Source organism: Eutrema salsugineum, unplaced genomic scaffold (genome assembly GCF_000478725.1).
Source record: "Eutrema salsugineum unplaced genomic scaffold, Eutsalg1_0 scaffold_7, whole genome shotgun sequence".
NCBI classification, from domain to species: Eukaryota; Viridiplantae; Streptophyta; class Magnoliopsida; order Brassicales; family Brassicaceae; genus Eutrema; species Eutrema salsugineum.
The window spans coordinates 12,837,123-12,852,032 of NW_006256486.1; the positions used below are offsets into that span (position 1 = coordinate 12,837,123).

General features: G+C 34.4%; 1 protein-coding gene across 1 annotated transcript; it reads left to right on the plus strand.

Moving 5' to 3' along the window:
- The first annotated feature begins 9,207 nt into the window (after positions 1-9,207).
- Positions 9,208-13,107, plus strand: LOC18010979 (IAA-amino acid hydrolase ILR1-like 6). Its single transcript, XM_006393666.2, has 5 exons — positions 9,208-9,748; positions 10,850-10,975; positions 11,373-11,672; positions 11,779-11,907; positions 12,545-13,107. The coding sequence occupies exons 1-5, from the start codon at positions 9,218-9,220 to the stop codon at positions 12,911-12,913; spliced, it is 1,455 nt and encodes a 484-aa protein (XP_006393728.2). The 5' UTR covers positions 9,208-9,217; the 3' UTR covers positions 12,914-13,107.
- Positions 13,108-14,910: the final 1,803 nt, after the last annotated feature.

Here is a 14,910-nt window from a genome sequence, read left to right on the forward strand (position 1 = left end):
AAGCTTTGCAATCCACCATCTTATATCTGTTAAGATATTTCCAATTTCTGTGCTTTCTCCATTTGTGTTAATGATCCGAGTTAAAGTCTTGTTGTCCCCTTCAAACCATACTTTTCGCCATCCTTGACTCCAAATAGTTTGTACAACATGTAGAAACCCAAGTGCTTCTGCCTGAAGTGAATTCTGTGCTTGTGGTAATTTGGCTAATCCTGAAATGACGTGAGTTCCTTTATGATCCCGCAAGATCCATCCCACTCCTGTATGTAAACCATTGTTCACATGAGTACTATCAAAATTACATTTTAACCAACCTTGAGGAGGCGGCTCCCAAGCAGAACTTTTAACTAATTGTTCATCATTACCCTCTGTTCCATAGAACCCCTCTGTTGTGGTTACTGCGACCCATTCTTGTGATCCTTGTATACCTTTATTTGCAACTTCCACGGGAGTTGAGTCTTTTTGCTGGAAAATGTATTCATTCCTTGATTTCCATATTGTCCATACTATCCAGAATGGTAGCAATCTTACTTCCATAGATAGATCAATATTCGCATAAATGTCAATCATTCTTTGGAAATTCTCTTCGAGATTCGAAGATGGATTATCAAAATCTTGGACATTAGAGCATCTCCACACTGCCTGTGTATAATGACACTCAAACAGTATATGGTTTATTGTTTCCTCCTCCAAACAACATCTTTGACAAATCGGGTTTGCATTAACTCCTCTAGTACGTAATCTAGTTGATGTCGGTAACGCTCCAGAGAGTACTTTCCACAAGAAATGTTGTATTTTTGGAAGTAACTTCATTTTCCAAATCTTCATCTTTAAGTCAATTGAACCAGGTGGTGGTTCTATTGGTTCCTCCGTCATTGCTTGGTGAGTTGCAAACCAGTAGCCTGACTTCACTGAATATATGGTATCTTTAGAGTAAGGCCAAATATATTTATCCCGTACTGCATGCTTGGATAAAATTATCCGTCGAACTATCTCTGCATCTGCTATATCTAGTACCTGATGTATTGCTGCTTCATCCCATTCTCTTTGTCCTTGTATCATGAGATCTGCAACACACATTGTTGGATCAATGTTATTTCCTCTTGCTGCACGAGGTGGTAAAGTGGGAAGCCATGGATCACATCCTACTTTAATATCTCTCCCATTACCGATTTGAACTTGTAGACCTTGCTTTAATAGGTCTTTCCCGGCTTGGATTGATCTCCAGCCAAAAGATGGTTGTCCACCACACGAAGATTGTAAGAACATCGACGAGTGATGATACCTGCCTTTATATATACGAGCGAGCAAAGAATTCGGATTACTTAAGATTCTCCATGCTTGTTTAGCAAGAAGAGCCCGGTTGAACTGATGAAGATCTCTAAACCCAAGACCTCCCTCTTTCTTTGGTAATGACATCCGTTTCCAAGCCACCCATGAAATCTTTCTTGCACCATTTTCTTTACTCCACCAAAAATCAGTCAAAATACTATTAATCTCATCACAAACTGTTTTGGGTATAAGAAAACAGTTCATGGAATATATTGGCATTGCTTGTAGAACTGTTTTAATGAGAATCTCTTTCCCTGCAGGTGTCAAGAATTGATGATACCAACCAGTTCTCCTTTCTCGGATTTTCTTTAATACAAAATCAAAAGCCTCTGTTTTGTTTCTACCAAACTGTTCTGGTAATCCGAGGTACTTACCTCCTCCACCAACACTCTGAATACCAAGTATAGACTGAATCAATTGTCTTCTATGTACCTCTAATCTCATACCAAATATAATCGAAGACTTCTCATAATTAACCTTTTGTCCCGATATACGCTCATAATCTCCTATGATTTTTGCCATCACCTCACAATCAGACTTTGTTGCTCTGCAAAAGAAAAGGGAATCATCTGCGAATAGGGGATGTGTTACCGTAGGGCAATTTTTTGCTAATCTCATCCCTTGAAATCTTTTGTTTTTTTCTGCAGTATCTAGCATTTGACTCATAACTTCTGCACAAATAAGGAATAAGTAAGGAGAAAGGGGATCTCCCTGTCTAATTCCACGAGTAGGTTTTATATCACCATATGCAACACCATTGATCAATACTGAGAAAGAGGCTGTCTTTACACACTTCATAATCCATGTTATCCATTTCTCTGTAAAACCAAATTTCTTCATTACTTGTTCCAGAAAACTCCATTCAACCCTATCATAAGCCTTGCTTATATCAGTTTTAATTGCTATATACGCCTCTGCACAATCCTTTTTCGATTTTAAACCATGCAGGAGTTCATGTGCTATTAGCACATTATCCGTTATGTTCCGACCTGGAACAAAAGCTGCTTGCGATTCAGATATCAGATGCGATAGACACTTCTGTAATCTCATTACCAAAATCTTTGATATGATCTTGTAGTTGACTGTGCACAGACTTATTGGCCTGAAGTCTGATATTTTAATTGCGTCGGATATCTTTGGTAACAGACACAAATTAGTGTGATTGATGCCTTCCTCCATTTCACCTGTATCAAAAAACTTTCTGACCATAGTACATACATCTGCTCCAACGTTTTCCCAAAATTGTTGATAGAAAGCAGCCGTAAATCCATCATGACCAGGTGCTTTATCAGGGCCAATTAAAAAAACTGCTGCTTTAATCTCATGATCTGTTACTGGTTGTGTTAGGGCTCTGTTCATATCCTCTGTTACCTTTGTTTGAACCGCATCAAAAACATCTTCCAACAAATCAGGATTTGAAGACGTAAACATTTGTTGGAAATAATCTTGTGCTACCACAGCAATTGCATCATCTCGTTTGTGTATCATACCATTATCATCCTTGATTTGTTTTATGCAATTATACGGTTTACGAGCTCGTGTTAAACCATGAAAAAATCTGGTATTGCGATCACCAACCTTGAGCCATGAATTCCTACTTTTGAGCTTCCAATATTCCTCTTCGTCTCAGTATGCACTGTTAAGATCTTTTCTCATCTTGTGTATTTCTTCTGCAGATATAGTGGGATCTCGAAGTGCATTATCAATTTGTATCCGCAGAATTTGGATTCTCTCAGCCGAGTTAGTCTTGTTTCTTCGTTTCCATTGTGCCATAGTTCTTCGACAGACCTTAAGTTTTTTTGTCAGCATTATGATATTTGAGTCAGTTCGTTCCCATTGATCTCTTACTGTCTCTGCAAATCCTTCTTGGAGGAACAATCTCTTATCATATCTGAACTGTCCTTTTCGTGTTTGCGGTTCATAAGCAATAGACATTAGAAGAGGTCTATGGTCTGATTCCGCTAGCTCCAAAAACTCAGCTTCAGATTCCGGATACAAGGATTTCCAATGTGAATTTACAATCACTCTGTCTAAGCAGCATTCCACCACTTCATTCCTTCGTTTACCCACCCAGCTAAACTGATTACCCTTATGTTTGAGATCCTCCATATCACATACTTTCATCATCGTTGTGAAGTCGTGAAAACTTTTAGCATTACGAAGTCTTCCTCCTTTCTTTTCAGTCTGTTTAGTGATTTCATTAAAATCACCAAACATCATCCATGGTCCTGTTCGTGAAACAGCCAATCTCTGTAACTTTTCCCATAAGTAATTTCTCATCTTTGGAACAGGATCACCGTAGACACAAGACAAATAGAATTGGAATGATTTATATTCAACAACAAGATCTATAAGTCTTGCATCTGCGGATATACAACTAACTGAAACATGCTTTTTCCAAAATACTACTAAACCTCCACTTAACCCCTGAGGCGCTACAATACAACAATCATCATAACCCAGAAGCACCCCAATATCTCTAACATAATCATTTCTTTGTTTTGTCTCCACCAGGAACAGCAAGTCTGGATGATACAGCCGCTGCATCTCCTTCAGACTTCGAACTGTGAGGCGCTGTCCCAAGCCCCGACAGTTCCACACCTGAGCTCTCATGGATCTGGTGGTGGATTCGGGCCCACCGCGCCTCCGAGTAGTTGAGTAGTTGTCAGGCTCTCTTCTTCACTGTCACGGTAATCCTCTTGAATCCTGAGCAAACCATTCTTGTCGCTTGTGATACGCATTCTTCCTTTAACATGTTTATCGACAACCTCTGAGTCAAAACGTGCCTTCTTCTGAGCTTGACCTGCATCAAATTGGGACACACCATCGTTGTTCACTTCTGATAGTAGAACTCTTTTACCTGTTGATTTGCCCTTACTTGCTGCTAACCCTTCATCTGGAGGATCGAGTTGGGTATCTTCCTCACATCCCATGAGCAGGTTTTCCACAAATCTTCGTCGACGGAGAACTTCTGCTGGGCCGTACTTTTTAACCATTGGTCTTTCATAGTCTTCAAAGAAGATCGGTTCACCATCTTCATCAAGAAATTCCTGAGGTTCATCTTCTGTCTGATCATTGCCATCCTCTTGCTGGACCTCCATATGCTCATTTAGATTGTCGTCTTGCTCGTGCTCCATGTCTTCATTGTTTTGAGGTGGTTCCTCAGGCACCATTTCCGCAGCATCAGCATCATCATCAACCAGCTCATCATCATTGTTGTCTTCATTGTTTCCTTCATTATGTGGCATTTGTTGAACGATGCAATCTCCAGTATCATGAGATAACATTCCACACACTTGGCAAAACCCTCGTAGACGTTCATATCTGAACTTCAAGAGGGTATTGACTCCAGGGGAGAATTGAAAATTCTTCTGGAACCGGAGTGGGAGATCCACATTCCATCGGGTTTTCACTCTTACAAATTCCACCATTGCCGCAGCATCTGGATTGAAATCAACCGCTTCCACCTCGCCCATGATATCTCCAATGTGTCGAATCACCGGCTCTGTGAGAAATTGGATAGGTATCCCGCGAATTTGAACCCAGAAAGAAATGTGGTTCAAATCCAAGTCATTCATTTCAGGACTCCAGCGTTGCAGGATGAGCATCCTATCGTTGAAGGCCCAAGGACCCCGATTTAACACTGATTCCATCAGATCTTCAGTCGGAAAGACAAATTGGAACTTCCTTCTGTCCACCACACGACCGGATATGGTTCCCGTCAAACCCCAATTTCTCGGTAATGTTGCCACAATTGCTCGAAGGTTTTGTCTCCTTGGAACCATTGGCCTTCCCATAAGAGAGAATTGATTCGCTCGTACCGCCGCTGCACACACCTCAACCGGAAGGGCTACTGGTGCGTCAGTGACCCCCAAATTGATTTCCTGAATTGCCCTGCGTAAATTTTCAGCCATGATGAACAAAGTTTGATAGAATCGAAAGCAAGTGAGAATAGAGAGAGATTTGGAGAAGATATGATGAATCTGTTGAATACTCTCTCTGGATTTATAGAGAAATGAGTATCGACGGTTGTACACCGAAGATTCATCATAGTGTCCCACGATGTCCACTATGGAGATGGAGGATGTCGAGACAAAACCGCCGTGAAGCCGTCTCACCACGACATCAGAATTGATGGAAACCGTTTCTTCAAAGAGAAACCGAATAATCGCCAAAAAAATCGCCCTCATCACCATAGATTTTTTTTATGTTTCTTGTAGATTCATTGGTTATTGAAGGAGTTCTTGGACATTTATATCCTTTTCTTATGAGATTGTAGACTAATATATTCGACTTATGAGATTTCTTGGACGTTTCTTGGATATTGTGGACTAATATATGCACAAAGAATATGAGTCTTATGAGATGTTATATTATAATATATGCACAAAGAATATGTCTTATATGCACGATAAGAAAAATGCTAAAAATAAAACAACAACAAACTCATTATAGACAAGAAATTTTTACATATAATTAACACATCCACTAAAACTCACGACAAATACAAACAGATTAAAAATACATGCTATATGTAGATTCCACTTTGCTTCATTCCTAAATACCGTCCTAATATCCGCAAAGGTGCATGGATCTCTAGCATAATCCAATAGAAATCTCAAAAGATCAACCTCTCTTGGACAAGACTCCACAACACATCGGGTGATCCCAGAAGTCAAGATCTTCATAGCGTAGCATGCCCTCTTGAACGTAGAATGAAGAACACCATCAACAGTTTTTAATATCCGAAAAATAACACGGATCTCTCCTCACAAGCAATAGAAGGCGCAGATAATGAGTTCACCAGAATTAAGTGGACAATCCTCTAGCACACCCGAACTCGGAGAACCTGTGAACCGAGTATCCATTCCCATCGCTTCGGATTCCATACCCATCTAGAAGGGATGTTGGAATATAACAATGTCCTTGCCTCTGGATTAAGTCGATTGCATTCCATCCAAGCTATAAATTTTCTTTTGTTCTTCGAGTCAGACACGTTGACATCATCATAGATGGGATTTTGTGGTAAAGGAAGATGCACCGGCAAATAACCAGAACCCTATAATTATGAAAGAACACATATTTAATGGATTTCAATTATGATTAATAGCACGGAACAGAATCAAAGATAAAGGTAAAAGAAAACTATACCTTTTGGCATCATATTCAATTGCAAAAACAATGAGAAAGGAAGCGGAAACGTGTTTAGCCAAATCAAGCTAAGGTATTTGGTTTAGAAAACCAAAGACATAATAAGAACATAATAACAGAAGAATATTATTGATCAGTGAAATATTTATACCGTATTTCCGAGGCAAACCTAAAGACGTATAGCTTTATTTTGACCATGTTTTGTTCTATACGTATTTATACTCAATAAAATAAAAAGCATAAACGATATTTGTAAGGATAATAATTGTTAGCATGTATATATTTAAATAAGATGAGGTGAGTGAATGGAAAATTTTAGGGTTTTTTTAAATTAAAACAATAATTGAGATGTACAGTAAAAATTCTATAAATTAATAATATTGGAACTTTGATGTTTTATTAATATATAGAGTGATTAATTTGTAGATTTAAAAAAAAATTATTAATTTTAATAGAATTTTATTTTTATAGATTCTAGACTTTAAAAGATTCTTTCTAAAATTAAAGATGCGTTCAATTTTTTAATTTAAAATAAATAAAAAACTTTACTTAACTCATATTTTAATAGATTATCTTACTTCTATATTTATATTATATTTTATTTATGTTAATTATCAATTTATGATATTTATGAGACCATATATTTACATAGAAATTTTGTGAAAATTATTATCGTATTATCTTATCGAATTGTGTAACCGGCCCAACTCGAGACCATAAAAAATTATTTATTTATAGAGTTTATTAATTTATCAAATATTAATTTATAGAGTTTCTACTGTATAGAAAACTATGGTCGTTTTTTTTTGAAAAAAAATAGATTAATAAAGTAAGAGTAAAGTAATAGTTCTTTTAATTAAAACAATGATTGAGGTATATAGAAAATAATTATCGTTTTTTAAAAATATATTAAGAAAATAATAGAAAATAATGGTCCTTTAAAAATATATATATATTAAGAAACTAATAACTTTTTCATTAAAAAATGGGAGGTTTTTTTTGTTTGTGGTACTCCTAAATTTTCGATTTTGTGGGTTTTTTTAAATTAAAACAATAATTGAGATTTATAGAAAACTATGATTGTTTTAAAAAAAATAGATTAAGAAAGTAATAGTTTTTTAAATTAAAAAATGATTGAGGTATATAGTGTCGTTTTTAAAAAATATATTAAGAAAATAATATAAATAATATTTTTAAAAAATATATATATATATATATATTAAGAAATTAATAATTTTTTCATTAAAAATGGTGTATTTTAAAAAACTATAGTCGATTTTTTTATTTAAAAAACATATTTAATTTAAAAGTAAAAATATATTACTAATATTATTAAATTTTAACTAAATTTAATTTGAACCGAATAGAAAACTAATAACCAAAAAATTAATAATAAATTTAAGTTAAACTTAATTTGAACCAAGTTAAAGGTAAATATTAATTTTTTTAGTTAGGGACAAGATAATAATTAACCACCTCCAGAATCAATTAGAGAGTTAGAAATCAAAATTTTACTTTGCTTAGATATTGCAGTCCCAACATTATTAATTTATAGAGATTTTACTGTATCCTATTTAATTATGTCTCATCCCGTTCTAAACCGACGATGTTTCTTTTGGTTTTGGTTATCTTTTTTGTGGGTTTTTAAAAGCATCTCCAATGGTTCTTCAAATTTCACTTTTTTCCTTCATTTTTAAGATAAAAATGAAGAAATCTTCTCCAATGGTGCTTCAATTTCACCTTCAAAATGAAGAAATGAACAGTGTTCCTTCAAATATGAAGGAACACTTTCATTTCTTCATTTTTTGAAGGTGAACTTTTTTATTTACAAAATGTATCTTTAACTTTTTCTATGTTTTGATTTATACCCAAATACAATTTCTATGCTTTTTTAACCCAATTAATTTTAGAACAATAAACTTAACTAATCAAATTATAAAGTAAAACTAAAATAAACACAATAAAAAATACAATAACATATATTAATTAAAAAATACAATAATATAGTCAACAACAAAATTAAAAATACATAATTCAAATGTAAATTATAAATAATAAAACTTAACATAACATAAACTAACAACTTAATAATCTGGAAAATCACTTCCAAATCTATTAAAATTATTAAATTTTGTTGTAGAATTTTTATGAATTAAATAAATAGGTGAAAGTTTATAAAACATAAAAATAAAGGATCTTGTTAGCAATTAATAATAAAATAGAGATAGAATATACTTAGAATATTCTTTTTGAAGAAAAAAAAAGAAAAATTTGCTCCAATGGTTTTTTCATTTTTTTCTTCAAAAATAAAGTTTCTTAAAAAACGAAGGAAAAAATGAAAAAAACCATTGGAGATGCTCTAAATGGTTTCTTTTATTTTGGGTCTCGAATCCTTTTAAACCTTTAACTGTTAGTCCTCCTATAACTCTTTCTTTCTCATGCAATTAAATTGAATGCCGTTAGCAAAAAAAAAAAATCTATCCCAAAAATTTCTGATTAGTACCCACTACTTAAATCACCGTCCAAAAGCAAAACAAAAAGATGAAATGAGATCAAAGAGGCGTGTCAAATGAGTCGGTGAAAGCCTACGAATTCTCCGTAAGAAAAATAATGGGTCCCCATCCGTTACGATTCGACGCTTGATTAACCCACGTGCCCAATTTCTCTCTTACCTCTTTTTTTCCCACATGCCAAAATCTCTCTCTCTCTCTCTCCGACTCTCCCCTTTTTTCCCCACATGTCCAAATCCCTCTTCTTCTCTTCTCTTAGTTTCCTCTCTCTTTCTCTCAAAGCAGAACAACAAGTTATGGACAATTTCCAAAAACTCAACCTTCTCTCTATCTCTCTAACCATAATCAACCTCTCTCTCACTTTCGCCACCGAATTACCCTTCCTAGAAGTGAAATATCCTAACAACAACATTTTACTACGGTCGACACCGACCAAGAACCAGTCATCGGGTCTACCAAGTCGGGTCGGGTCAGATGAGTGCCGGGTCTGGACCCAAGCATGTTCGGAAGAGATTCTCCGGCTGGCTTACGAGCCAGAGAACGTGGCGTGGCTCAAACGCGTGAGGAGGACGATCCATGAAAACCCAGAGCTTGCGTTTGAGGAGTACGAGACGAGTAGGCTTGTTCGGACCGAGCTGGATCGTTTGGGTATCCAGTATAGGTATCCGTTAGCTAAAACGGGTATTCGGGCTTGGATTGGATCCGGTGGCCCGCCTTTTGTTGCTGTTCGGGCTGATATGGACGCACTTCCTATTCAGGTAAACATTCTCTTGAAACGACAAAACAATAAGAAAAAAATATCTATATATATATTCTGTTGAAGCAAAACAAGTTATGTTTTTATTATTATATTTCACAAGTGTTTACAATTATTTGGATATATTGGATATATGAATATAAAAACTACTACAGTATATATCTGAATTTTCTAAATAACTAAAATGGTGGGGGGGGGGGGGTGGATAATGCTATAAGAAATAAAGAAAAGTAAAGGGGATAATGACAACAAAGAAATCATATAAACTTGGGATCAATTGATCATAATTATTTGTAGAAAAGACACTAGTGGTAATTTCGTAAAAATTCTGAACGTTTTAACGCAGGTAATTTTTTTTGATTAATGGGTCGATAACATGAGACATTATAAAACGTGAAACTTATATGCTACTATGTTAACTAAATAGAAGAATAATTGAATAACTATTACCGAAAATAACTGAACTGGATCATTTCTATAGAATATTTATAAATGTTGAAAATATAATGTAGTAGATTATTGACGTTTTTTTTTCAAGTTATATTTTCAGCATCTAGTTGGAGTCACTTTTTCAAAAAAATAAATATTTAATGAATATTATGAATGGTAAAATATAGTGGAATCATGTTTTTAAAACGTAAAAACGTTAAGTTATTTTGAAAATTCACGTCTAGAAAAATGAATGACATGCTTTGGTTAACTATCCAAAAAGAAAACAAATCATGGTCTTGTCTGTGTGTGTGAAACAATAAGACTTTGTATATGATTTTTTATGGTTCATCTAAGGAAAGAAAGATTCCCAGCTGAGAGGAATTTTCGGAGGTCAAAGAGTGAGAAATAATGCAGAAACAAATATATATATATATGTAATGAAATAATATTGGCGTAAAATTTTCCATTTTAGGAAATGTCGTATACTTTTTATATTGTTACTCGCTGACAGAGAGATTGTGTCACAACTCACATGATAGACCAGATATGATGATAATGATAGATTGTGTTTTGTGGTTGATGTGAAATGGTTATAGATAAGGCATACATAGAGATTTCTTATAATTAGTTATTTTAACATAATATCAATGTATGTGGTCATGTAAAATAGGAATTGGTGGAATGGAAACACAAAAGCAAAGTTGCTGGCAAAATGCATGCTTGTGGTCATGATGCACATGTCACTATGCTTCTTGGTGCTGCCCATATTCTTAAGTCTCGTGAACATCTTCTCAAGGTACTTAATGAAACTCTTTCTATAACAATTGTTTCATGTTTATAAAAATTAGTAACTCAATTTATATGTTTTTGGTTTAATTGGTTACTTAAAAGTCGTTTACGTCTTTTCGACTTCTAGGTAAGAGTTTAAATTTTTGTTTCTTGGTGGGTCAGTCCCATTTTTGGAATGATGACAAATAATGTGAATTAATGATTTGCTCTACTGCATATCCATTAACTCATTCGTAATATTGTAAATTTATAATTCTTTTTATTTTCATTTTTTGTCACAAACCAACTTAATCAGTGATGATTATACATTTGTTACATCATCTAATCAATAAAAACATACTTAAAAACTACACTTGAGAATATTCTTCTCTAATGTAATAATTGTTTTGTCTCGAGTTTTACAGGGAACCGTGGTTCTGTTATTCCAACCGGCAGAAGAAGCTGGAAACGGCGCGAAAAAGATGATCGAAGACGGAGCTTTGGATGATGTGGAGGCTATCTTCGCCGTCCATGTTTCCCACGATCATCCAACGGGTGTGATTGGGTCTAGGAGTGGTCCTCTGCTCGCCGGATGTGGAATTTTCCGGGCGGTCATCAATCTGGAGGAGAGCGGCGGCTCCGCTGATCTTATTCTTGCAGCTTCTTCCGCGGTCATAAGCCTCCAAGGAATTGTATCCCGTGAAGCTAGTCCACTTGATGCTCAGGTGATTCTCAAAATCCACCGTGAGTTTATCAAAAAAAAAAAATCCACCGTCAGATATTTTAAATTATGCAAAACTGAATTCTGATTTGCATTTTCTCGAATTTTAGGTTGTGTCGGTAACTTCATTTCAAGGCGGTCACAGTCTAGATGTGGCGCCGGACACGGTGGTTCTCGGAGGCACTTTTAGAGCTTTTTCTAACTCAAGCTTCTACTACCTTATGAAGCGTATTCGAGAGGTGCGTATCGTCTAACTACTTTATGATTTTGGTTTTTCGACTAATTTTTTTCTTCTGAATTGCATAAACTGGATCCGGTCCAAAACCAAGGAATCAAAAGTCCCCAACATAATTCTAACATGGCCGGTTTAGAAACAAGGCCCTAGAAAATTTACAATGGCATGCAAACCAAACTGACCAGCCCAAACCAAATATAAATATTAAACTCAACTACAAAAATGTTAGAGTTGTGATACGCTTAATTAGCCTGGCCTTAAAATTTACGCTCTTAGTCTTCACTTTTAAAATTTTATAATTAATTTGATTAATCAAATTTATATGAATAGGGGAATGATAATTAAACATGCATTGTACATATGTAAAATATGTTTGTTAAACTGTACATACATATTCATATTAGTATGTCCAGATGGAAGAAAATGTTCATATTTTCAAATTTAGTCATTTTTATGCTTCACGAAAACTAATATTCAGTATTTCTTGTGTATGTAAATTTACGGGTTTTTAAATATGTTTTTTTTGGCAAAGGTTTTTAAATATGTTGGATCGAATTAGGATCGATACTATGGATATTTTGCCTATTCCTACCGGTATTGTGTAACCATATTAAAAAAAACATACATTTTTGTAACGGCAGGTACTAGTGGAACAGGTTGAGGTATTGGGTTGCACAGCTACAGTGAACTTCTTTGAGAAGCAGAACGCGATCTACCCGCCAACCACAAACCACGACGCAATGTACAAACACTTAAAGAAAGTTACCGTTGATTTGCTCGGTGATAACCACTTTGCTATAGCTCCACAGGTGATGGGCGCTGAAGATTTCGCCTTCTACTCAGAGATCATCCCGGCCACATTCTACTTCATTGGCATAAGAAATGAAGAGCTCGGATCAGTCCACATTGGTCATTCACCACATTTCATGATCGATGAAGGCAGTTTACCGGTTGGCGCTGCAGTTCACGCGGCCGTGGCCGAGAGATACTTAAATGAGAAATGTTCATAAGAATAAAGACAATCATCCCAAAACATTTTCGGGTGCTTTTGATTTAGATATTACATATATTATTAATCCATCTTTGCTTTCGAATATGTTTGTGAAAATTAGGCTTTTTTGTTTTTCTTTCTTTTAAACGTGTAAACAGTATATATATAATGTCGTGATCTTTATTAGTGTTATGCATTTCGGTCAATTTTGTTATGAGATATTAGACGTTGAGTATTTGCTACGAAACTGGTAACTTAAACTCACTGTGATTAATAAGATTTATGATATTCACAACAGAAGATTCATATATGTGATTCTTAGCTTGTGAATGATACAATGAACATTAACGTTAACTGAAGATAATTGAAGAGTTGGCAATACACAAAGTCCAAGAAATTTGAATATCACTCAAACGAGAAAGATTAAAAAATTTTAGGTCAATAATTTCTTGGGCTGCGTGTGATATTAGTTTCTGGGTACTTGTTAAGGAAAAAAGTAATAAACTATAAAGTACCGTTTCTCTTTTTTCGCCACGTACGAGTTTGTAGCAGTTTAAGGATTTCATTTAAGATTTATCTTGGCAATTCAACGTTCATATTTAATTCTTAGCTTGCAAGTGAGATAAAAAATATTTTTCTGCTTTATCGTATGGTTAAAATCCCTAAAGATGTATCCATTATACTGATGGTAAGAAGTTTAACGGAGTTAAAGACCAGACAGAATCAAGTGAGCAAACGAGGTGACGAGTAAAGGCCAACCGAAATGAAAATCTACGGTCAAATGACATGAAAGGCAGAACCGTTGATCAATATCTACGAAATCGAACACTTATTCAAACTGGTGAATTATGGTGCTTGAACGTAACAGAAGATTATTTATTGCAGATTAGACAGATTAATGGTAATATTAAACATGATTTCAGTGATAAGACAAGGACACGAACAAGAAACAAAAAGACTATAATCGACCTCTCGACACTATTTTTTTTCTCTTTAAGTAAGTTGCATGGAAAAGAAGTAGTTACACGAAAACAAAATGTTTCAAAACGTAGGAACCCTTTCCTGTGAAAAAATATAAGTACGGAATTACGTTTTAGAAACGTGTATATTCTATATACATGTATATGATATAATATATGTGATAAAACTCTAAAAATCTACATTCAAAAATACATAAAATATTAATTCAACACAAATCCAGTATATAAATATTCAATATTTCCATTAAAGATCAAAACTCATAACATTCAAAGTCAAAATTTAGAACGGTTTTATTATTTATTAGTTGCATCAAACAAAACTATATCCAACTCTGGTTCGTCGAGTGAAATATATTTTAACTTCAATAGTAATTTAATGAATCACCGAAACAAGAGTTTTCCATGCAATCTCTCTCTCTTTATTGATTGGTTAATTTATTTTAATTTAAATATTACTTTTTTAAAGCACAAAATTTGTTAATCTTATATTTGAAACAAAAGGAGTAGTAAGTAGCGTCAAATGAAGATCGTTGTAGGGTTGAAATGGCTGAAAATTTTAATGTCTTACGGAAGAAAATTAATTTAGAAAAAATAATCGAAATCAAAATACAACACAGCTCGCAAGCATACACATGTTTTTTTTTTTGTGTGTGTTAAAGGGCAAGCATGCATATGTTGCCAGACTGACATTAAAAATAATAGAAAAATGATGATAAAGAGTTTCTTGGTTGGAATTGGACTATTTACGGAATATAGTAAAGATTTTTATTTTAATTTGATAAAGAATATGAGGTAAAGATACATGAAAATTTTCATAATATAAAAGTGTAGATTCTTTGTGAAAGAATCAATTTCTGCGTTTGCGTACGTATATGTCTAAAAGTTTTTCCTAAGAAATTCAGAGTTGAAAAACTGATTTTTTTCTTATAATTTTTCTTCTGCTAAAAAGTGTACAGTTCTGGTTGTGGTTTTATTCATAGAAATTAGTGCAACTGCACTGTAAACATAAAACGAACGCAAACGCAAACAAACACAA

Coding starts and splice junctions, on each gene's coding strand:
- LOC18010979 (XM_006393666.2), top strand. CDS start 9,218: ATGTCCAAATCCCTCTTCTTCTCTTCTCTTAGTTTCCTCTCTCTTTCT. Junction 9,749..10,849: donor TGGACGCACTTCCTATTCAG/GTAAACATTCTC, acceptor CATGTAAAATAG/GAATTGGTGGAATGGAAACA. Junction 10,976..11,372: donor CTCGTGAACATCTTCTCAAG/GTACTTAATGAA, acceptor CGAGTTTTACAG/GGAACCGTGGTTCTGTTATT.